The 24,388-nt window shown below is 41.0% G+C and overlaps 1 protein-coding gene across 3 annotated transcripts in view; it reads left to right on the forward strand.

Annotated features, from left to right (window-relative positions):
- The window catches only part of NPTN (neuroplastin), a 65,638-nt gene that overhangs the window by 11,834 nt on the left and 29,416 nt on the right, over positions 1–24,388 (forward strand). For all 3 annotated transcript variants that reach the window (XR_011728012.1, XM_071754602.1, XM_071754601.1), the window contains exons 2-4: positions 13,687–14,034; positions 19,334–19,502; positions 24,119–24,213. Coding sequence is in view for 2 of the 3 variants with exons in the window: in XM_071754602.1 (XP_071610703.1) it covers positions 13,687–14,034; positions 19,334–19,502; positions 24,119–24,213 (612 nt within the window). In the remaining variant the exon portion in view is untranslated. The remainder of the gene's footprint in view (positions 1–13,686; positions 14,035–19,333; positions 19,503–24,118; positions 24,214–24,388) is intronic.

Genomic DNA, 24,388 nt, shown 5'->3' on the forward strand with positions numbered 1-24,388 from the left:
CAACACTTTGTTGCAAGTTCTATAGTGCTCAGTAACAACTTAGGGTCTCACCGAAGGGTATAGGCTACTTTGGAACGAAGCTGCGTGTTTTGGGTCTCAGACTCCCAAAGCTCCTATTTTTAGCATCAATTTACTGACCCCTATCTTGAGCTATCCAGAGTAATAAAAACAATAAAATAGTCAGTTTTGGTTTCTAGGAAGGGAATTAGGGATGGAGCAAAAATGACAGGACAGAGAAATAACTTTTAAGGAGCTATAAATACCAGCCAGGACAGGAGCTATAAAAGGACATGGATGAATATGGTACTGTCTGGAGTATCCTCTTTCCCTGTACCTCCTTCTTCATCCTCTCAAATCTTGCTTTAAAGTAGATAAAATATTGTGTGTGGCTTTTCAGTGCAAAGTAAATGTCTAGGAGTTGGAGTTGTCAGTGGCCTACATTCATGTTTTTCAGCAAAGCATTATCACATTTTTGATGTTGTCCCTTTTGTTGTGCCTCTTCTAGGCAGCAAATTGACTGCAGAGATTTATCCTTTTAACAGCACCTACCAAATGTTAACCTGGCATTGGCTACCCAGTCAGTACCAGTATGAGCATGCCCCATCCTGCATTGCTGCTCTCCCGTTTTGGGGCCTCAGTGTGACCAAAAAAAAAAAAAAAAAAAAAAAAAGATTTATAGTTCCCAAAGGGTTTTCCAAATATTACTCTGTTGTCCTCTTTTTTTTGAACCTGAGCTCTTGCCTCTCAAAGACAGAAAGTTACTAAGTAAAGCTTTTTGGTTTCCTTGTGGAAAAAAACCAACTTGCTCTCAGATGGTAAGGAAAATGTCACCACTGTTTAGGAAAACCCTCAGCAGCAAAATCATGGTGGCTGGAAGAAAATCACTACATGCTTGCCCACATTCTTATATTCTTGCCAGGACCACCACACTTAAGACCTACTACAGGATAAATTCTTTCAGTTTGTTGGTCTGGTCTCTAGTGGAGTGTTCAAAAATATCTTTCAATGCTGTTGTAAAATGACTGCACAGTTGATGTGGTCTTTTGTTCAAGAGCATGTGAAAGACTTTGGTATCATCATTATGTTAAGTACATGTTTTATGTTAAGCTCTTTAACTGTCTTGTTTTAATAAAGTAAATGAAGTACCTTTTTTACTTGAGTTCAGGGAGATGATTTAGATTAGATTTTACCCAACTTGTTTAGGTTGCCATTTATGCTCTTTTCACACACCACAAAATCTCTAAAATTTAGTTTTTTTTTTTTACTCTTAAGTCTGTATCAGCTCTGGGATTGGATCCCCTGATACCTTGAGTAGGCTGGATTGGAATTCTCTTAAGGGTCCAGGCATGCTGGAACTTGCCACTGACTTCTGTGTAGAACTTTTTTTCTTTTGTATCTCATTATTTTTATAAGGAAGTCATCTCAAACATTTGCCTTTCAAGCTTCCATTTTTTTCCAGTGCATTGTGTCAGTGATGTGGTGGTTCAAAAAAAGCAGAATAATGTAGGAAACACTGTTTAAGGACTGCTTAAGTGAACTGTCTGTGGCTTCATCTCAATTCTTGCAGAAGCCTTAGAGCAGATACAGTTATGGTTTGGGGTTCCTTCCCCCCTGTAAGTGGTAGCACAGTGGTGGTGTTTTGTAAATTTTCTTTGTACAGAACAAAGGCACAGGTTTCTGTCAGGGTTTTCTGTCAGCTCCCTATTATGCTGCCTACTTGAAGAGCCCAAACCTACTTGGCACTTAGTTGGGCTGCTGCTTTTGCTGTGAAAGGAACAGGAGCAGGGGAGCCTGGCCAAGAGGGCTGTGACTCAGGCTGCAAGGCCCAGAAGCTCAAAAATAGGCCCCTTCCACCATGACTGATATTTGGGGTGTTGTTGCCCAGTGGAGCCCTTCACCCACCACTGGCATTTTGAGGGGTTCTGTTGCCCTTCAGCATGTAATTAGCAGGAGGGCCAAGTCAGGAGATCCAAGTGGCTCAGTTCCCTCTGATGTTCCTCTGCAGCCTTTGGCAGCTTCTGCCTGTGCATTAGGATGCCTGGAGCAGGGAGTCATCAGTTAGGCTGCCATTAGTTTTGGCTGATACCCAACTTGAATTTCATCTCATAAAGAGTTGTATTTGATGCTGCAGAGGAGCTGCCCTCAGAATTTTGGTTTTGGTCTAATAATCCAAGTGGTGTCAGTCAAGCATGGGAGATCAAACCCATGGGCCAAGGAGGGATGCTGAAAGCCTGATGGAGCTGCATGCACTGCTGCATGGCAGAGGGAAGGACTAGGCTGTTGATCTTGGGAGTTTCCTTTGTGCAAATGGTAAGTGCTGGTAAGCTTGATGTGGGCATCTGGGTTAGCAAAGCCTTCTTGTGGTGAAAAGCACGTTTAGAGTAACATGCAAACACAGGGAGAAGCTGAATGCCACTGGAGAAATGGCTTGGGGGGAAAAAAAAATCAGCTTGGAACAAGCATCTCTCAATGTGCAAAGCAGCCTAAATCTGGTGAACAAATTGTGGCATCCCTGCTACGTTTTAAAAAAAATCCTTTCTGCCTTCCTCTTCCCTGAAACTGGAATACATTATGGTTCTCTCCTGGAGAAAAGTCCATCTCTGGGCTGTCTGCTGCTGCTTGAATAGACTGCCCAGCTTGTCTGACCAGGGAGATCAAGACCTGACCTGCTAGGAATGTGTTGATTCTGAAGTTAGCAAATCCTGCAGCAAAGCAGGATTTTACTTCTTAGGCAGATTTTGCTCTGTTAAAAAGCTGAACTCTTACTGCAATTTAAGTGCAACACCTTTTAAAATGCAATTTTATGTTCTGCTAATTCTTATGCACACAGGAATTTTTTTATGCCCTGTTCTCAGCCCTGCCTCAGATGGTGTGGCCTCTTACATAATCTGACAGTTCTGCAAAGGGCATTTCTTTAAAAAGGTCAGTGTATTAAAATGTCCTGCTGCTTCATCATGGCTGAGGCAGAGCAGCCTGGGCTTCTGCAGAATGCATAAAAGGGAAAAAAAAAAGAGGTTTGCTATTCAATAGGTGCTTCCTTTATGCAGAAGAAGAGATGTAATCAGTCTCCTTTCAAACACACATTTGTTGGATCAGGAAAGGTCAAAGCAAAACTGAGAAGCTCTGTAAACCTTTAGCTCTCTAATGGCATAGTCTGAGGATTTTAAATAATTAATCAGAATGCCAGATATTTCTTGTTATCCGTACCAAAAATTTTAGAGTGTTTTCAATAGCTTTAGGCTGTATATCTGGTGGTCTTAATTTTTTTTTAAGATCTTGAGCCTGCAGGCTTCAGTTGCTCTGTTACATGTGAACATTGGACAAATTTAAATTACTGTCTGCTGTAACTCAGCTTTTCAGTGTTGTGAAACTGAATTCCTTCTCACTTCAAGGGAGTGGGTTCCTAGATGTTAACAATTATAATTTTTTTTGCTATTTAGAAGAGCTTTTCTATTGCACTGTCTTTCAGCTTTAGAGAAATTAGTGTACATCGCTTAGCTACAGCAAATTTTCTCTAATGACCTTAAAAAAAGGCGTTCAAACTAATAAATGCTAATAAATTTTTTCCGTCCTCACACAGATGATTTTAAGTCTTTTGTCCCTAGGTTGTGCCAGGGAGAAGCATAAATGGAAAGAGCAGAATTCTGCCTGCCTATTGTGAGGATGATGCAAGCTTAGTCTTTGGAAAAACCTTTGAGAAACAAGTCTGCAACTTCTCTATGGCAGGAAATTCTCTGTAACACTTGCTTCTCCTGCATCCAACCAGCTTCCTGCCAGCGTGTGCTCTTTTGAACACTCAGGCATGCAAAGGTAGCAGTTGCCACACAATGACATTGTCCTGACAAGGCTTGGCCCAGCATCCTGCCCTCTGCCAGCATCAGCCAAGCCACCATCCCTGCTCCTTCAGGTGCCTGGGTGGGTGCCAGTGTGAAGTGTGGAGATAAAAGGATTCTTTCTGCTTTCAAATTAGAACAGTGTATAGCTCAAGATCTTAAGAGAGGGAGCCTGTGGACACTTTGCGAACCTGATCACCACTTTAATGTCTGATTTGAATCCCTAATCAGTTGGCTAGAGAATGAAAAGTGCCTTAAGCCACTTGACTCTTGCATCAGTCTTCCAGTGCCCAGCCCTTCAGTTTGGAGGCAGCTCAGGGGAATGTTTTCCAGTCACGTGGGTAATGCTCAGGAATGGGATCACGAACCTCTTCAGGATTTAAAAATACATTAATATTGAGGCTGGCTGGGGTTCTGCTGGTGCTACCCTCAACTGGGATGCTCGTCCTCTGTGAGGAACAACTTGGAAGTGCTCAAGTGGTGCTCAAATGGCATTTTCATCCACACTGGTTTAGTTGGTGTTATACAGATTGTTGGTTTCCATGAGCTGCTGAATGAAGTTACACAGATTTGCCTTTTTAAAGCAGATGATTGAAACACCAGGCAGCTAAAGACAATATAGTTTAGGAAGCTGTCTTCTGTGCTGCTTGTGGTGTATGTGAGCTACTTCAGAGGTGGCCAGGAGCAGTTCTTGTCAGCTGTCCTGTAATAATTTTCTTTGAAATATGAAGTAATGTGCTTTTTAAGGCACTGAACAAATGCATGGACTTGCTGTTGATCCACATGCCAGTCAGTGTTTCACAGGCAAGCTAATGCCTGCTGTAGGTCAATCAGAGCTGGTTTCATCATGTCTCCTGTCAACCTATTGTTTATTTGAAGAGCATTGGTCTGAGCATTATAAATAAATGAGAGATTTTTGTGTACTTCCTGTAGAAGAGAATGCTTTAATAACATGTCTGCAGAGATATTTAAAAATGACTCTAACCAGAATGTCAAAAGCAGAGAGAGTCACTGTAATAAATAAACTCAGAGCAGAGAGCATTAGGGCTTTCTAGTTGATATTCCTTCAACACCTCTGAGCAGCTGGGTTTAAAAAGCAGACGTTGATAAGCTGTAAATTGAAAATAGAGCATATAAAACTGAGCTGGCATAGACATGACAGAACAAACACACTTCAGGGACAAGCCCATGGCAAAGGTACTGCCATGTCTGCTCCTCATGTGTTAACATGACCATTAGTTTATACATGAGAACCACTGCTTTAGTCATCAGCCCTTTTTTGCAGAAAAATACAGAAATTGGCAAGTTCGAGATCCTATGTAAAATACCAGGTTTCCCAGTTGGTTGTAAAAGACCTAAGTCAGTGTTCCAGTCACTTCTTCACACTATGCTCTTTTATCATGCAGAGCTTTGTTCTTTCCATCTAACAAACTAGGAAAAAAAATGTGAACTCCTACACTTCAAAATGTGACTGTAGCCAGCAGGCTGACACCAGTATGGAACCAAAATGTGGGAGGAGATATTAATTTCTTGTTCTGTCTCTTCTTCTCTTGCCAGATAGCCCAGATTTGAATCTGTTTTCATGTCTTCTACCTTACCATATCAAACATACACAGATACGGGGTTGTTGCAAAAGTAGAAAAATTGTGAACTCTGTCCACAATTCATGAAATTGTGTGTGAATATGAGAAGGATACCCAGAGGAGGTTTCTGAACCCCAACAATTTATATAATGAGAATGAATGAACATAATTTCCAGCAATCAGGAGCTGTAATGGCTGCCACACACCAGGGTCTTTTCCAGCCTCTGGTTAGTGTTCTGTGAACTCTGCTTGGATGTGGCTTGTCAGTGATTTATTGTTAGGTTCTTCCACAATAAGAGAGAGCATAAAATAATAGCCATGCTTGTAAGTCATTGCAGGGTGAAGGTAAGCACTGCTTCTTTATTCTGAGGAAACTTTATAAGCAGCCCTGGTCTGAAGGTGTGTAGAAGATGGGCAGTTTAAAGGCTTCAACCTGATCTAAAGCTTTATCTTTTGGGGGAGGCAATTGGAGCAGGCAACCTTCAGAAATGCTTTCCAATCTGACTTCTGTGGTTTATAACCCAGTAGCTGATATGTGTGTCCTTTCTCTATCCCTCTCTGCAGGGAAGTGTCTCTTGGCTATCTGGAGCCTGTTCCCAGGATGGTGTCACAAGAGCAAAGGCTCTGAAATTTTTACCTCAAGGACTCTCTGAATTTTACTTCAGCAAACAAACAAAACTAGTTTGCTCATAAATCTTCTGGCAAGTTAAACTAAGCAAGACTTTCTAATGCAGAGAGAAATGAGGAATGTTGGTCTGAATCCAGAAAATGGTGATCCTCATGGCTGTGGGCCTGGAGAAAGTCTACATCATGGGTTCATGCTTTTTATATGATGCTCTCTGGGTAATGTTTTCTTCTGAAGCAAGTCATAACCTACCTTCAGCTCTATAAAGCTGCAAGATGAGGTTGCAGGAGTTAATTTCACATATTGCTCTGCCTCTCAGTGAGCTTATAGATGGCATAGGCTCATCTGGATATCTGATACAAAGGTCCAAGTGCTGCTTTTAAAGTTGTTTCTGTAGCTGGCTAAAGACCAGGGCAAAGTGGAACAAGAAAATGAAGGGAAGTTTTTTCTTTTCTGGAGCTGGCGTGGTGCGTGGAGGAGGGACTGCAGCCAAAGGTTGTTTGATGTGGCACATGGTGGTCACACTGGCACTCTTTAAACCATCTCACATCAATGAGGTACCAAACCCATCATCCTGGATATGATGAAAACCCATGCTCTTATAGGTGAAATCAGGCAGGGTACTTGAGTGCTTTCCATGGAACTGAGGTATCTTCACCTTTCTTCCCCAGCTGACATGCCTGCTGTCACTTTTTTTGAGATTTGCCTGATCCAGATAGTTTGGTTTATTAAAGGTGAGCATTGGAAAGAAGCTAAACATTAATTAGACTGCCTTTTTTCTATCCTCTCTAGATGAGGTAAAAATGCAATACTTTGTCAGAGTGCTGGTGGGTTTCTGCCACCCTCAAAAACTGTATCACTTAATTAACACCCATCAGTGAAGAAGAAAAAGGTGTTAATTAGAATGCCAGTTTTAAATAGCAAACACTTAGTGATGAGGTTTTCAAAGCCCAGATGATGGGAAAGTGGAGAGGGGATGAGGGCAGCTTCTTAGGGTAGTTTTTTTTGATATTCTGGTGCAAGTTATAAATGAGACTGTTGCCATGGAATAAAGGTGAAAATAAGCTCTAGTGAGGGCAGAGCCTAGCCAGCTGAGAAGTGCTTTGTGGACTGCCCAGGCTCATCTGTTCCTGCATGTATTAAGTGAAGTTTTTGCAGCTTCATTCCTCTTTTCAGAAAGTGCAGTCTGCCTGGGCCTTCATCTACAGGTGCTCCAACCACACTTGGAACCCTGGAGTCTTGGTGTCAAGACCAGCCTGTGGGAGGAGGTGCTTGTCTCTGAGTCAGGACAAATGCAGCATTTCAGAAGCATCTGTTTATACAATATTTTTCCCTTTTGGATTCTCATAACTACAGTACTTTCTTAATTCTCATACAGAAGGTTGAGCTGTTTATCTGCTCACTCCAAAGCATGTATTGATGGTAGTATTGATGGTAGTAAAGCTTTAGTGCTTTTCACCTGTGCAGAAAGGGTACTTGGAAAAGCTGGGGGAATGATTTTTTTTTTTTTTTTAATTAGGGAAAAATCAGATCACATACTCCAAAATACTGGTTATGGAAAAAGAGTGAAAAGAATTCAATGAGATCTCATGGAGAACTTCAACCCTAATGCCTCTCCTTGGTGGCAGAACTTAGATGCCAAGGGTGATAGCATTTACTATAGTAACACATGAGTATCTTGATATTTGCATATGAATATGCAGTCTGGAGCATTTTGGGTAGCACTGGTCTGTAGAATATATAAAATTTCACTTTTTTTGCCTTCTTTAATTCCACTTAGGGAAGGAATTCCTGAAGGCATGTATTTACAAAAATGAATTACACTAGGTTAATGACAGAGTCCTTTTAATGGATTTTCAGGGAAATAAAAATGTACTAAACCAGCTCTCCTTTATTCAGCCTATAAATAGCAGAATTGCAGGCAATACACAGGAATGAATTCTCCAGAACTGTGCTAAAGGCTTGGGAGCAGAGGAGGCACAGTGCAATACAGACATACAGACAGGGCAGGTAGGAAACATCAGCCTCTTACTGTGTACATCATGGTTTTCATTGTAGATGTGGACAGTCTGTAAAGCATTCAGGCCCTCCCTACTCACGGCTTCAGCTGTGGGGTTTGAGTTCATCCTGAGAATCGGGTTTCTTTTTGTTCCAGTTTTGCAAACTCCCTTTTTTAGCTTTGAACTCTTTCTTTCTTCGGGGAAGTTGAATTCACCCCAACATAAAGATCAGGACAGGATAGGAGCATTAACTTGATGGATATGTGCTCTGCATTGATCCTGACTATAAAACTGCTTTGTTACAGCTGTGCTTCCAAACATCCTTGCAAATACCTTGCAATTCTTGCATTTGGGTCACCTCTGTATGTTCCTGTGCATGTGTCCTGCTTTGAACCTCTGGGAACAGCTTCTCCTGCTAATTGGGTTTCACAGCTTGTCTCTCCATCCTTGCAGATTCCATTTGCAAGACAATCTCCTCTTGTTACCTGATGTTGATGGGCTTGTACTTGATTTCAGCTTGATACCTGTAAGACCGAGATAAATGAGTTTGTTCAGAATTGTTAGGGCTTTTTGCATTACCCACAATTCATTTAAATCTGGTTGTTCCTGTCTTTGCTGTGACTGGATGAATGTTTCCTTTCCTCAGCTAGCACTTCCCTACATTTTCATAAGGGAAAACACAGCTTTATTTTTTAAACCTCTTTATTTAGAGCATTCTTTAAGTTGGGAAGATCCAAAATTGATTCTTTTGCAACCTGGTGCATTCTGTGTTCATTTTCAATAACAGAAGAATATTGAAATCAATAGCTCAAGATGATTTTTCTTCCTTTCTCTCTATTCTTAGACTGGTCGGTCACTGCTTGTATAATTCATGCTAATTGTTGATATCTCCACCAAGATTATTTTTGTATGTTTATTCTAGCAGGTGATGAAATTGGGGAGCTCTTTGGTCATTGCAGTACTGGTTTTAAGCTATTCAGGAGTTATCTTTCATGTTGCTTTTTCATTCAGGCTCTGGCCAGGGTAGAACAGAAATTGCTCTGCAGTTTGCTGCTTCAGAAGCTGATCAAAATTAAATATTTCCATGCATTTCTAATAGGTATAAATCTCCAGCTGTATGCTATATTTAATGCTGCAGTTACATGAGCACATCAGCAAGAGGATAAGCCTTGTTCCTTCTCCCACTCACATCTCTTACAGAGCTACTCAGTTGCTGGCTCCTCTCTGGCTGCTGTCAGTGAAGGAAATCACTGCAGCTGGACAGGTTCCTGCTGCCCTGGGCAGTTGGAAGGGGTATTGCTAGTAAGGAGAGCTGCAACTCAGTTATATGCCAAAACTGGAGTGTAGCTTGGCTTGGCCTCCCTTGCTTTTGAGACCAACAGGTAGCTCATAAATATTGGCAGAGGAAAAATTAATCAGAATTATCTGCTGTACATATCTTGCTGCATGTGGAAAAATGTTGGCTGCCCTTTCCAAGAGCTTGTAGCTTCTCCCCCACTCCCAGCTCAACTGCACCTGTCTTTCAAAATACATTAATTTGTGTTTTTTTAATTTTTTTTTTAATTTGGATTTAGAGCCTCTTTACTACAGTACCAATTTTAACATTCAGAGTCTGCAGATGTGAAAAGCCCTCCCGAGCACCACATTTCATTTATCTCATTTATCTTTGGCAGAGTTTCATGTAGGGACTCATTTGTTTCTCTAATTTTAGAGCAATATTCCATTGCTTTACTCATCTTTACCCTCACGGTTGGTGGATGACATAAAATCTTCAAGACACATCACTTCAGAAAGTATTTAATACTCGTGCCACTTGTTCTTTATTCAGTCTTTCAGGCAAGTAGCTGTCAATTAATAATTTAAAAATAAGGTTGGAAACATAATAGTGGACTTGAATAACTGCACCTTCTGAACCATCTTGCATTATTTTTCTTGCCTTCTGGTATATCACAAAGCCTTGTATGGATCCTACAAGGGATATTACCAGCTTTTTATGCACAATAACAATTAGCTTTAAAAATACCTAGACCCCTAAGCAACCCTCCCCATCAAACACCTTTTTCTTTTAATGAGGAAAACTCACTTTGTAACAGAATAAGGCATTGATGACTGCAATGAAATAAATGCAGCTGTCAACATCATGAAAATTTACAGTGCCAAAACTTCATAAAAATATTTTCTTGCAAGAAAACCTGAATAAACTTGAAGTTTATTCCTACGGTACTTAACATTAGGGATTAATTTAAGAGCTGGGCTGTTCTGTAATTCCCCATGGGTCTGTATGATCTGTGGATTATTGCCTCCTTCTCCACCCTCCTGGGATCCCTGACCTTTGGGAGCTGCTGTTCTGTACCAGGGTGACACTTGTGAGCTGAAGCTGAATCTTGCAACCAGAGCTTCCTACAGTTTATCCTTCAGAAAGAAACCATCTCTAAATTACAAATAAGGGCAGGTTTTTAGTTCTAAATAGACAGAGTATAATCACATAGAAAAATCCCTTGACCTCTTGGCTTGTATTTTAGCATATATTTGTTTTTTTGATGCTTCTGTCTCTAGAATGGTGCAGAGCAGAGCAGTGAGGGCTGTGCTTGGAGAAGACCAAGTAAGGAAACTGCTGGGCTCTGAAAGCCTCTTATGTAAGCAGTGAAATCTGTATAGTGTCATTTTCTGTTTGAACAGTTATGGAAATCACTGACAGTTGCCAAAAATCAGGAGTAATTCAGTTTCCAGACTCCTGTTGTGTTACGGGGAGCATTCTCTGTAATGTTTAGCTGCTTTTTTTTTTTTTTTTTTTTTTTTTAAGTTATTCTTTTAAACATGTCAGCTTGGTATTGGCAGATTTCAGCTCTTTTTGTAGCTTCTGGCTAGATAGCTTAATTGGAAATGGCCCTCTGGCAGATGTACAGTAGCTGGAAGCATTGCCTCAGCTTCCTGATGCTCTTTGATGTATTGGCTTTGCTGTTTCTGAAGGATGGAAAAATGCAAAACATTAACCCCAGACTGTAGTGTCAAATTTTTAATGGCACTGCCAGGCCTTTGTAATGCTAAGTTTCTATCAATTTGCATATGGAGGCTTTTCTATCACCTTCATTCCCCTTTGTGCTTTCTGGATTTTATTCGAACCTGAAATACTTCTTTAAAAAGCACTTGTAAGGTTCCCCAAATCCACTTAGCATTTTTTTCTTTGCCTTCTTTCTGGTGTTATCTGTGCTGATGCTGACATGGTCAGTCAGAGAAAGATAAAGTGTTGCACTGAAATTTATCACGATCTGAGGCAGTGTTTTGCAAGAGGATTGGAACTGGTGGAGATGTAGGGTTTAAAACTTAAGCCCAGAGAATATTTACTATAGAGGCTTTTTGATGCACTTGTCCAGTTTAGTATTTAAGAAGTATTTTTAGGCTTGGTGCAAAAGTTGTGTTTTTAACAGCTTAGCCAACACAGAATGAGATTCAAAACAAGAAGGTTTTGACATCTTGTTTTATTCAAATTACTGATGCTGCATTTGGTAAGAGGATTCAGAGCACTCTTTGATAGCAGGCAGGTCTGTTGTGTAGCCCCAGCAGCAGTCTGCAGCAGCTCACAGCTCCTTTGGAAGACACAGTGACAGCACCAAGACAAGCTAAGAAGCCTTTCCTGCTGACATGGCTGCTTAGTAGCTGGGACAGCTGGAGAAGTAGGAATGAGTGGTGGCTTTAGGGTGTGGGGTCACTGGACCTTTGGCATCAGGGATGCATTACGGGACAGGGGGGTTCATCATCTTTGTGCATCGGAGTTGAGTGGAAACTGGGAACCTGGGGAAGGGGAATTGTTTTCTGGTCTTCTCTGAGCTGCTGTCATCTCTCTTCAGCTGTGATTGGCATTTCAGTGTTGCAGTGGAAGGTAGGGGAAAGAAAAAGATTAATATAGGAGAGAGAAGAATGAAGATTTGGGAAGAAACCACGTTGATTCAGGCAACAGCCTCCCCATTTGGTGCATGACTCTGTAGCAAGACAAAGCCTTCCTTGTTTGTCATCCTTTGAAATGTGGACAGCCCAGCTGAGTAAGATCATAACCTGGTCTCCTGTGTGAGACCACTGTGATCCCAATTAACCTCAAGGAACCACCACGGAGGTCTGAGTGTGGTTTGTAGGTGCTGGTAATGAGGGCACCTGGAGTGCAGCAGCTTCTCCCCTCTGCCTGCAGCAATGGATCGTTTGCTGCTGCTCCCCTCCTCTGGTGCTGGAGTACAAGGCTGGGGAATTCTTGTCAAATGAGTTTGCAATTGTTTCTGAGGTTAATTTTTTTTTTTTTTTTTTTTTGAGTATTTGCTCTTGGAGCTGTACTTTGCAGCTACTGAACAGTTGCTCTTCAGACTGAAGCATGCCAGCAGGGATAGTTTCTATGTGTGCTCTGGAGATTCTTGGTCTGGTTTTCTTGCCCAAATGATTCTACAGAAGATGGATCTGTAGTGCAGACATCCCATTTAATTGTCTGTACATGTACAGCTGTTTGTTTCACAGGAGGGAGTGCTGTTTAATGGGTGTGCTTCTGAAATTTTTGCAAAGCTTTGAGTCCTGCTTTCTGGTTGTTAACATCCACTGATTTGTCTTTCAATCTCTTCCTGAAAATAACCCCTGAATTTGAAGAGAGGGATGAAAGAAGCTGTGTGGCACTCTTAACTTTGCTTGCTGATGAGGAGTCCTGCTGCCCAGAGAACACAGCTACATGACAGGTTTTGCAGCATAATCTGTCTGGCCAGCTGTATTCTAATCTTCTAGTTTTAGGGGAGGGGCAGGTGGGGGAAGAGGCTAGCTTTAAGGCAACACTGTTTCTACCAGATCCCTTTGAAAACGGGATTGAAGGACAATTTATTATGTCTGTGCTCTTAGCTCTGAACATGGTAAGTATTGAAGGATTTCATGCCATAATAAGGACATTTTGGCCAGGGCACAAATGTTGGCACAGCATCTTCAGAAGGCAAAAATCATGTGGTCTCTTGAAGTACCTTTGATGCTGTCCATTTTCTAACTAACAAAATGATCTCTTAGCCTCTGGGTGTGTGTATGTGTGTGCCTCTGAGATTCCCTTTACCTTGAAGGCTGAAAGATTCCTGGAGCTGTGGTGATCCAGCTGCTTCAGGAAAGTAGGTCACTTTTATCTTGGGGAATTCCCTACCTTGGAAGTCCAAGATAGATGGAAGAAAAGGTCAAAGCAGAGTTCACAATTTTGAGCTGTGTAAGGCAGAAGGTTGGGGTTTCACCTGTTCTTCCCCCCACAGATCAGCGAACAGACACCTGGCTGTGAACACTTTGTTGACACTTCAATTTCAAGGCCCCCACAACTAAAAAGCCTTGAAAAAACACACCTGCAGCTCAGGGGCACCTCCTGGCTGGGGTGCCCAAGCACAGCTGCTCTGGTGGGATGCTCCGGAGTGGTGAGGATGAGCACCATGGAGGGAACACTCCCAGGGGGAGCTCAGGGTTCTCAAGCTGTCGACCTCCTCCACAAGTGCTCCATGTTGTGCTTTTTTCTATGCAAGTTGTGTTACTGTAGATGCTGATGTCTCACCTAACTCTTTGTTTTCTGCACCTCATTGCTTTGTTCTTGATCCGACCTCCTGTTGCCCGCCGCTCCGTCACTCTTTCTGACGCCCCTCCCTCTCTAGCTGGGTTTGTCAAGTCGCCCATGTCAGAAACTAAACTCACGGGGGACGCCTTTGAACTGTACTGTGATGTGGTTGGGAACCCCACTCCAGAGATCCAGTGGTGGTATGCTGAAGTCAACCGGGCTGAGTCTTTCAAACAGCTGTGGGATGGGGCTCGGAAGCGCCGTGTCACCATTAACACTGCGTACGGGGCGAACGGGGTGAGTGTGCTGAGAATAACCCGCCTGACCCTGGAGGACTCTGGGACTTACGAGTGCAGGGCCAGCAACGATCCCAGGAGGAATGACTTGAGGCAAAATCCCTCCATAACGTGGATTCGAGCCCAGGCTACTATAAGCGTCCTTCAGAGTGAGTCCAGCACCCTACAGTAGTGGTACTGTAGTATCTAGAGGCAGTCTAGTGACCCTCATCCTCCTGTCACCCCCATGAAACCCTCAGCTGCCCTGTCCTGGTGTCCTGAACCCGAGACCGCTCCCCCACCTGTAGTGCTGGTGTTGTCTGCCACCTGTGTCTCTTCTCCTTAGGATCAAAGGACTTGGGAAAATCTGTTGGATGTGTTTTATAGCTTCTGTGTGAGAACAAGCCCAGTGTTGAGTTTGTGTTTGTTCCCTGCCCTCTTTAGTTCTGTAATAGTTTGCAGCCACCCTAATGCTGGTTTCTTCATCAGTGCCTCTATTTTTGATTTCTGTGTTCTTCCCAGGTCTAACCATTTTATTTTTATTTTCTTTCTGTTCTCTTGGGTTTCTCTGAATGCCTTCTCACATGGTTTTGGTTGCATATATGCTTCTGTACAAAACCTTCCCTTTCAGTTACATGTGACCTTCAATGTTTAGATTTTTCCATGAAGTCGTGGTGTTTCTTTTCCTTTCTGACCAGCAGTGTGTTCCTTGTGAGGTCTCTTATGCAGCAGCACTGAACCAATGCAGCTGTTCTTAATCCAGCCTATGGAAGGATGTGGGGAAGAATATCCTCCCCCAGTGTTGGACAAACAACTTTAGCTAAACAACTCTCATCTGAGAATGCAGCTTCTGGCAGCAGGAAAGCTCATAAAAGCAGAGAATATGGTAGAGCCAGAGTCTCTTTTTGTTCTCTGTTGCTGCAATACTTTCCTGCTTTTAGAGCAGGCCCAGATGAGTTTGGAATTTTATATCACAGCAGCAGAGAAGAATGTGGTTTCTTTTTGTGTAAGTTGCAAAGCCCTTGCGTTTGCTAACAAGAAGCAGCAAATGTCTAAAGAGCTATGGGTAGAGAGAAATTGCTTTCTCTGTGGTTTCTCAATGTACAAAGGTGGCAAAGAGTAGAGCATAGGTGTTGTCTTGCTATTGTGCTCTGTGCATCAATAAACCTTTCACTTACTACTTTTGAGTTTTGTCTGGGAACAAAAAAGGTCAAAATCCATAATTATGTCTCAATTATCTTTTTGGATACTTAAAAAAACCCCTCAAAACTCTGGCTGAAGCATGATGCTGCAGTTCACACTGCTGGATCAGAGATTTTCCCTATGGAAAATGGAAATAGTATGTGGAAAAATAAACAGTGAACCCAATGATGTGATTGACTTGAAAATTTAAGTAGCATTGGGTTATTAGCTCAGACCTGCTTGGCTATCAGTCCTAATGCCTGATCCCTCCTTTGTCCTTTGAGGTCCCGAAGGACTTGGATGGGTTTGCTTGCATGACCTACATCAGCCAGAGCTGTCTCATTTTAGGAAAGAATACAACCTAAAGACAAAGCTGAAAAGTTTGTCTTGTAGGAAGTAATGTCTCCCAGAAATTCCCACTGCCTCTGTTAAGACCTTTAGTTTTTGAGTGTGGCAAGTCTGTGGTGGTCTTGTGCTCCTCTCTTTGTGTTGCATCAGTTTTAGTAACCTACAGAGGGAGAAAATCCTTTTCATAGAAGTCACCACTTGGGAGTAACTGTGAAGGTATCTTCATGTGGAAAGTGGGCTTTTCCTCTCTAAGGCCATTGATATTTATTAACTTCTTCCAGGGATCAAAGTTTTTAACCTTTTATCTTCCTCCCCAGTTAACATTGTCTCACTGTACCTGGTGCTACTAATTCTGGAGCCTGTGTCTTGACTTCACTGCAAGTGCCTTTTGTCCAGGATGATTCTTCTGTTTTCAAGTTTTATTCACGGGGGGAGGAAGTGTTAACCAGAATAATGCTTTTACTCTGTAATTTGTTTACATCAAGAGCTCTGAGAAGCTGCTGGGTGGGAAACTGAGCACTTGGGCATCAAACTGCTGTGTGACCCTGATGGCTGGACACAAGGGCTGATGGAGGTTTCCAAGCTGGCCCTGGAAGATGGGGTCATCTTAATCTGAAGCTGACCATAATATGTGCCCAAAATTCTGCACTGTGTGTGTGAACAGAGTTTATCTTTGAAATGAGAATTTTCTGACTAACGAGTGTTGGGAGTTTCCAGGTGATGGAAGCAGTTTTGCCGTTGGCCTTGCTTAACATCAGCATTGCTGAAAGAGAACTTCAGGTGTATCAGAAGGGCACAGTCTCTTTTCCCTGTCTTTTAAATCACTTCTTGTCTGAAGTAGCAAAGCTTGAATGCAAAGAGGTCAAGTGTGACTTGAATTTTACAAGTTAGCACTCAAAAACTGGCATCTAGTTTCTATCTCATTCCTAGTTTGAATAAAGAACTTAATTTATGGATTATTTTTATTAAATTTAAAAACCTAATGCTGCAGTTTATGTGATGTTTAAAATCAACAGTTTGTTATGTTTAAAATGAGACTCTTCAGCATTTTAATCTTCCAGGTGGACATCCCTGTTTGGATATAGCTGTCCCAGTAGTATTTCATTTGCAATTTCCCTTCTAGAATTAAGTCAAGCTTGGACTACCTGATTGCTTTTTTTTTTTTTTTTCTTAATAAATGAGTTAACGGGAATACAGGTAAAAGATATAAATGAGGTTGCACTTGCCTCCAGTTGCCTTAAATTATTATTTTTTAATTCTAATACTTCAAAATTTAAACTCTGAAGGCCCTAGCAAACTCCAGCAAAGCAAGCTTGAGGGAGCTGGAAGTATTTTCTGGACCTCTCAGCATAGCAGAGATGTAGGTAAGAATAGGTGACAAGTAGTCATTAGAGCTCCAGGCAAGTTTGTTTTTTTTTTTTTGATATGTTCTGGTTCATTAATGTTAGAGTGTCCATCATCAACAGAACATGAAAGCCAGAAGATTGCCACTGTCAAAACACTTCTGGATGGAGTCTTTTTCATTTTCTGATTTCTGTGGGGCCTAGACTCAAATTTTTCTGTGACTTTCCTGTTGCTAGGATTTGTGTAATGCTTTCTGATGGCAGCACAGATGCTTTCCATTTCCAGACTTGCTGCAGGCTGCATCTCAGCACAGCACAGAGAGCATCAGCATCTGTCAGAGCAGTACTCCTTAGATGGGTGGCCATCTTTCAGGCCTGAAACCTGTCCTGCCAGCATCCTCCTAAAAGGAAAACTGCATTTATTTCACAGGCTGCAAACATGAAGGCACTGAAAACATTTCAAACAAAATGTGGTATGATCAGTGAATTCTAGCAAAGGTTATTTTTTCCTAGCTAAATGTTCTGACACTGAGTTACTATTTCAAGCCTGTCATGAAAAATATTTCCAGAGCTTGGTTAATTAGGATTTTTCTGAGAATGCACACAAGCTTTTTGTGGGGGATGGAAAAGCAGACAGGGCAATTCAGTAATGGCTTGGTTTAAACAAAACAATTTTGTGCCCTGTAGGACCCAAACAGATCCTTGTATGGTTAAAAATCTCAGCATGGGCAAAGTGAGGCAGAAGCACGGTTGAAAATGATAATATCAAATGATAATATCAAAGTGTCAAAAAAATCCCTCCACTGCTACAGTGCCTGCCATTTTTTCTGCAGTTAAATGATAATCCTGGCTTTAAATAGCTGTGGAAAGAGGCTGTTTAGCCAGCTTGCTGAGGAAAGGGGGAAAGGATATAGAGGACTCAAATGGCTTTGTCAGGTTATTAGTAGGCAGATATTTTTTCTCCCTGTCTCTCTTGGGCAATAGTCTAAGTACTGAACTGTTGCATAGAGGCGTGTTTTATGTGACAAAAAATATGCAACATTTCTGACTGTACTGGTATTTTCCACTTTCCCTATTTCATAATTTGTTTTCCAAGTGCTTTGCAGATGAATATCTAAAAGACTGTGTGGGTATGACTCAGTTTTTATTCCAAGTGTGTTACCACAGGGCGTAACAAAATTTACAGGATGAAAAAGCCTTTGCTGACTTGCAGAAATCATAAAGGCTGAGTGATGGTCCTCACCCTCCTGCACTTTCCTGCTGACCAAAATGCAGAGGAGGTATTCAGGGAGGCTGATGCTGCAGGAGTGTGGTCAGTGGAATGAGCAGCTGGCAACAGCTGCTCATTGGAATTTGTTTGGAATTCGTTTCACCCTTTAAAATAAGGAAATAGAGCAAAGACAGAGCAGCATTTGCTGAGCAGGGTCATGGGAGTGGCCTTTACTTCAAGCTGAAACTATAGCCAACCAAAATCCAGGTATTTTTGGGAGACTATTAGCAAGAATTCTTAAATTTCCTTTAAGCCCAGTCATCCTGTGTTCAAGTTTTTTTGCAAAGACTTGAAACTAGCTGTGAGCTGTGTATAGAAAGGTCTTTTTTCTGACTTTGGGAAGAAACTTAACTCTGACTATTCTAAAAATTCATCAGCCTTATTTGTTAGAAAGCAATAGCCATCCACACAATCTTAAGAAAATATGGTTATCAAACATAAGGACAGTGTCCTCATGCTAATCTTACTACTTCTGAAAGACTTTCCCCCTAAAAAATGTGAATTTAATGCTGTCAGGTAATATTTCACTGTGAAACAGCCTGGGTTCAGTTTCTTGTGCAACCAGAGAAATCTGTAACTTTTACAGTTTGTTTATACAATGGGGCTCACCTGTGGTTTTTTTATTCGTAAATGTTTGTGTTTAGGGTTACTTTAGAAACTAAATAGTTCCCAATTCTAATTTTAACACAGTGTGTATGCTTAATTTTTATTGTTAAGCATTAAAGGCTGTTTTCAGCCATTCTGCATCAGCCTTGTGCCTTTTTCACACAGTGTTTCCTTAAATTTCAGGTACTGGAGAAATTGTGCTTTTTGGAAACATGTTATGTGCACAGGATACTTTCCTTAGGTAGACACTAGGGTTTTTTCCAGGGAGAGGTCTAGAAATATTATTCAGAAGGCTGTCTTGGGGGCTGTTCCATAGAGAAAATTGGCTTGTTTTAAAACTTGAAGAACCAAGTAATAGCCAGAAAGAAGCTGCTTCTGAAGCTGATCTCTTAACATGTAGTCACAGGACTTAAGTTTTCTCATGCCAGTAGTGTGTAAAAAACAAATTATGTTACATAGAAACCTGTAATGATATTAAATATTGAAATAAACCACCTAAATAACTCTCTTTTTTCAATATAGGAGTGCTGATCTTTAAGGTGTTGCCTTCACTAGTGGTCAGCTGTTTTGTTGTGACTTTCTTGATGTCTCCCAAATCAGTGCAGTGACATTCCTTGTGTAGTCTTTTTCCCTTCCCTCTTCAATCCCTTTGAATTTTAGGCTATTGTGGCACAGTTGCCAGGGAAGAATTCTTGCTATTTAATATGTTCTTTGTTTCAGAGCCCAGGATCAATGCCAGTGAGGATGTAGTCATTCATGTGTATAGCCCAGCTGTCACATTGCAGTGTAACCTCACCACAAGTCCCAGTCCCCTTTCTGCCAGTTACTGGGTGAAGAATGGAGAAGAGATCCCTGGCACTAGAAAATCTACAAACACTACAGAATACAAGTAAGTCTTTTTGGAATAATCCCATGTTACACTGGAGAATGGTCAAATCTGGTAAAGCAACAGCTTTGGGATAGACAACGAGACGTGGGGACTCCAGGATCCCTGGGTCAGCTTCACAGGGGTCAGACAGATTGAGTTGATCTGCATTAGAAACTCCACAAAAGCTGCATCTGGGAATAGTGTTAGAAGATTGATTCTGGAAAAATTGTTGTCTCCAGCTGTCCCAACTGGCTCAGGTCAACATAATGTCAACAAAAACCTGCTGCAAACTTCTTTCAATCCAAACTCTTTTAGTTCTTCTCCAGAGTATACATGGTATGTGGATGTAGGCAGACACAGTCTAGTTTTCTTTTCCTCTAAGTACATTGTGTAGTCTGTCTGACTTCTCTCTGCACAAAGATGGACCTGCAGCTGTGCATCTTTATCATGCAGAGAAATGCAGCACATAAATCACTGCTGAAATCAGCTGCTTTAGTCATGTTCTGGCCTTGGGAGATGAAAGGTGTTGCTCTCCAAGTTGTTACTGATGGGTTGTCAAACTGCTACTATGAAATGGTACCAAATCTTGATGAAAGCACTACAGCTGTGTCACTTGTGCTGCTTATTTCTCACTACATCTCCATTTTCAGCACTGATCTATTCCATGTACACATGTTGTGGTTTTGTCTCTACCTTCCATCTCAGAACAGAAGGCAAAGAGCCACCTCTTTCACTCCACTGTAGCTTACATTGAGCAGAAATCCTTTGAGTGTTTCTTTGTCGCTGAATTGAGGCTTTCTTGCTGTCAAGTTGCTGACAGAGTATGAAACTTGCTCTGTGATGCCATCAGAGATCTTGTCTGTGTGTCATTTTCTTACTTTTTCTTTCCCCTCATTTTTCCCTTCCATTTCCCTCCCTTGATGGATAGCAAATACAACTTTCTGAGCAGCATTGAGCTAAGATGAAGAGCTCTTAGGGCAGGTTTTACCTGCTGGTAGTAACTTACTTTTTGAAGATACCAGACCACTTCTGACCCAGCTGCTCTGCTGTTAGACCAGGAAGATGTATTGATGTCTTGTCAAGGCCTGCTCTGTGGTACTGCATCTGGTTTACTGTGCCTTGTCTCTGCATTACTTACTCAACTAGCTTATCTCTCACTCCAGTAGAGTACTGTGGGCTCTTTTCAGTACAAATGTTGCATGCCAGCACAGGGTTAAGAAACACTCAAGGTTCTCATTGCCTTAGCAAAGCATCCGTTCATCCACTGGATTATGGAAGTTATGTTTGATTCTAATAAAGATCTCCAAGTTTTTCCTTTTATTTTCCATTTTACTCAGTGTGTGTTATCTGTTCAATTTTGCAGTTAAAAAATAGTCTCATTTATTTCCATAATCACATCTTTTTACTTCCTCAGTGCAATGTTTTAACACTGAGTCTGAGTTTTAAAGGTTCTGCTTTCTTATCTAGCAATTAACTTGATGAGCAGTCTTGTCCAAAAGCTCCAGCCTGAGTGGTACAAAAGGCACATTCCATCAAGGTTATTGAAAATTGCACATTATTATTCAGGAAACTGGGTATTGAGGATGACTTCTGTTCCAACCTGGGGTGGATTTCTCTTTACAAATTTTTCTGTAAAGGAAAAGTTATACTTGGCTTCAGTTTTCAGTGAAGTGGCAGACTGTAAGGCAGTCACTGTTTGCAGCAAACCAAAGGCTGGTAGAGCACACTGCTCCCTGATCTGCATTTGCAAAGAAGGTCTTTGATTCTTGATCATTTATAAATGATCATTTTAATAATTTAATAAACTGCTTTGCTGTGCCTTCTTGTTTCAGGCTTTCTTTTGCATTTTGTGATCACACTGCATTTGATCTTCTTAGTTTTAGCTTGATTTGGTCATGTTTTAAAATCCAGAAATACCAAAAAAAGCTGTGAGTGAGGTCTCATGCAAGCAACATCAACATAACTGGTTGAAAAAGGATATTTAACTCCAGCATTTACATGACTGCTTCATGTCTTGTATTCTATTTATTACCCTTGAAGTTTCAGGTTCTCAGTTTTTCAGTCATTAGGAAATGTTGGCTTGCTATAAGATGCAGTTAGACCCTGAAGTTCAGCATTGTTTACAACCCAGAAAACTTCCAGAATTTATAGGTTAAACTTCACCTTAGAGGTCTTCATTATCATGTTAGTAATTGAACACATCTTTCCTAATTCATCATTCAGATTTGATGCAGCTGCTCTAGCTGGGAAGCTGCTATACTCAGCACAGAGTGAAGTCTAGCTTTTCAGTTCACCATTTTATTTAAAAATGGGCAAGAATTACTTGCAGTGTATTCTTTTATAAGCAGGAAGAGCTTGGAAGTGGTTCTGGCATTCCTGAGCTTTGATTTGAGTAGCCTGTCCCTAGAGTTAGGTAGCAGGGTACTGAGCAACGTTGGAGAAAGTACTGGAAAGTCTCTGTCTACAAAAAGCTGAGACTCTCCCCAAAGCCCCAGGACTGAAGGAAGTTGTTTGCAAACCAAACTTGTTGTTTCAGGTGCTTGTCTGACCATAAAACTTGGCAGCTCTATCAGTTTGTATTTGCTTTCCTGAACTCCAGTCGAGGCTGTTGCAGTTTCACACTTTAAAAAGAAGCTTTTGTAGAACTCAAAGAATACAAGATTTTTTTGCTTCTTAATTACTAAGGGTCTAAAGACAATTAGAGAAAGCCATTCCCTGCCTTCCCTCAGTGTTGAAGCCTCTTTAATCATGGAAAAAGTTGGGTGGATCCAGGTAGGAGAAGGTTGCACCTATGGCAGCAGTGTCAGCAGGCACTCCTGTTCAGGCTGGCTGCACACTCACTAAGGATCTTTTACCTGCCTACAGATAAAACAACAGTTAATGCTTTGATGTTTGATAATACTACATGATCATTCTTTTCATCATTAAGATAATCTTTTTGATTTTAACCCAGAAAAGTAGGTATATTGTTGCTTATCTGAAAGACTTTGTAACTGACTTTAATCTTTCATCGATGACTCTGGAAAGTAAGTGCTGTAAACACAGTGAACACTTGGGTCAAGGTATTGTAATTACACTGAGCAGCTTTTTCCATGTGCCTAAGTATTTTCCACATATAATTAAATTATTTTATTACAATGCTCTCTTGTAAGGTTGCTGTTCATCTGCATGCTATTAACTCGAAGTATTTTTCAAAAGATTATTAATAAAATAAGAAAGCCAAGAAGCCTTTCAGTAAAGGGATGGAAGGATAGGAAGAAATATACTTTCTGTGCTGCTTGGAGTTGTAAATTCTGCATCACATCATCCTATGCTTCTCTAGTCTAAGATGTCTTCTGTTGGTAAATATCTGAAGAGCATATGCACAGAGCTTTTAATTCATTTGCATCCAAAAGTTTTTTTTGAAAGACAGCAAAAGCTGGTGGACTTAGAAGTTTGTACCATCTTGAGTGTAAATTAATATTTTCTTTTCCTTTTTCCTTTTTCCTTTTTCCTTTTTCCTTTTTCCTTTTTCCTTTTTCCTTTTTCCTTTTTCCTTTTTCCTTTTTCCTTTTTCCTTTTTCCTTTTTCCTTTTTGCTTTTTGCTTTTTGCTTTTTGCTTTTTGCTTTTTGCTTTTTGCTTTTTGCTTTTTCCTTTTTGCTTTTTCCTTTTTGCTTTTTCCTTTTTCCTTTTTGCTTTTTCCTTTTTGCTTTTTCCTTTTTGCTTTTTCCTTTTTGCTTTTTCCTTTTTGCTTTTTCCTTTTTGCTTTTTCCTTTTTGCTTTTTCCTTTTTGCTTTTTCCTTTTTGCTTTTTCCTTTTTGCTTTTTCCTTTTTGCTTTTTCCTTTTTGCTTTTTCCTTTTTGCTTTTTCCTTTTTGCTTTTTCCTTTTTCCTTTTTCCTTTTTCCTTTTTCCTTTTTCCTTTTTCCTTTTTCCTTTTTCCTTTTTCCTTTTTCCTTTTTCCTTTTTCCTTTTTCCTTTTTCCGTCCTCTGTCCTCTGTCCTCTGTCCTGCATTTGTTGCAGCTCTGATTTTCTTCTGTCTGGCTCTTTTCAAGTGGCAGCAGATTCCTGTGTGGTGTCTTCCTTCATGAGTTGACCAGCTTTTGCAGTTTTTCCACATCCAGTCTGAATCAGAGAAAACATAGACTGAACCAGAGAAAACATAGACTTCTATCATTAGTTATGGGGGAAAAAGAAAAAAGGAAAAAAAAAAGCTTATGAGAGACAATCATCAACCTTGATTTGTATTTTCTGGTTGGCCATGTATGATTTTTTCAATTTAGATAGCACATAAAAATCACATTTTGCTCTCAGTGGGAGGAGATATCTGGCTAACAGGCTCAGTGGCTTGAGGATGTCTCGCATCAAACTAACTCTAGTGCATAAATATAAATAACAGGTGTTGGGGCTCCTTTGCTTTTAAACTAAAAGCAGCTTTTCCAGCTGAATTAGTACTGACTCCCCAGCCTAGAGCCCACCCTTTTTCTGGGCAATCAGTATCCTTTATTCCAAGTGGTTAATGCCTGTACAACATACCTTGAATTAAAAGTTAGAGTGAAATTCAGTTAAAATACAGGGGAGGGGGAAAAAAAAATTGCTTATGTTGGGTTGCTACCACCCTGTTTAACACTGCTCATCTCTTCTCTCCCTGTCTGCAGGATTTCCAAGCCCCGAGCAGAGGAGTCTGGGGAGTACTTGTGTGTGTTTGTCTTTGCCAACTCTCCCATAGCCAACGCCACTATAGAAGTGAGAGGTACTCTTTTTTATTTTTTTGTTCTCTTTTGTTTCCTTTCCCTGCAAGTGAAGTGCTTCCACTGCCTCTGCCACCTTGGCTGTGTGAGAGAGCTAACTTGAGAGGCCTTTCCTTGTGAAATCAAGATTATGTCCAGCCCTTGGTTAGGATTTCAAGGCCAGTCCCAGGGGAAAGA

This window comes from Heliangelus exortis, chromosome 11 (assembly GCF_036169615.1).
Source record: "Heliangelus exortis chromosome 11, bHelExo1.hap1, whole genome shotgun sequence".
Lineage (NCBI taxonomy): Eukaryota > Metazoa > Chordata > Aves > Apodiformes > Trochilidae > Heliangelus > Heliangelus exortis.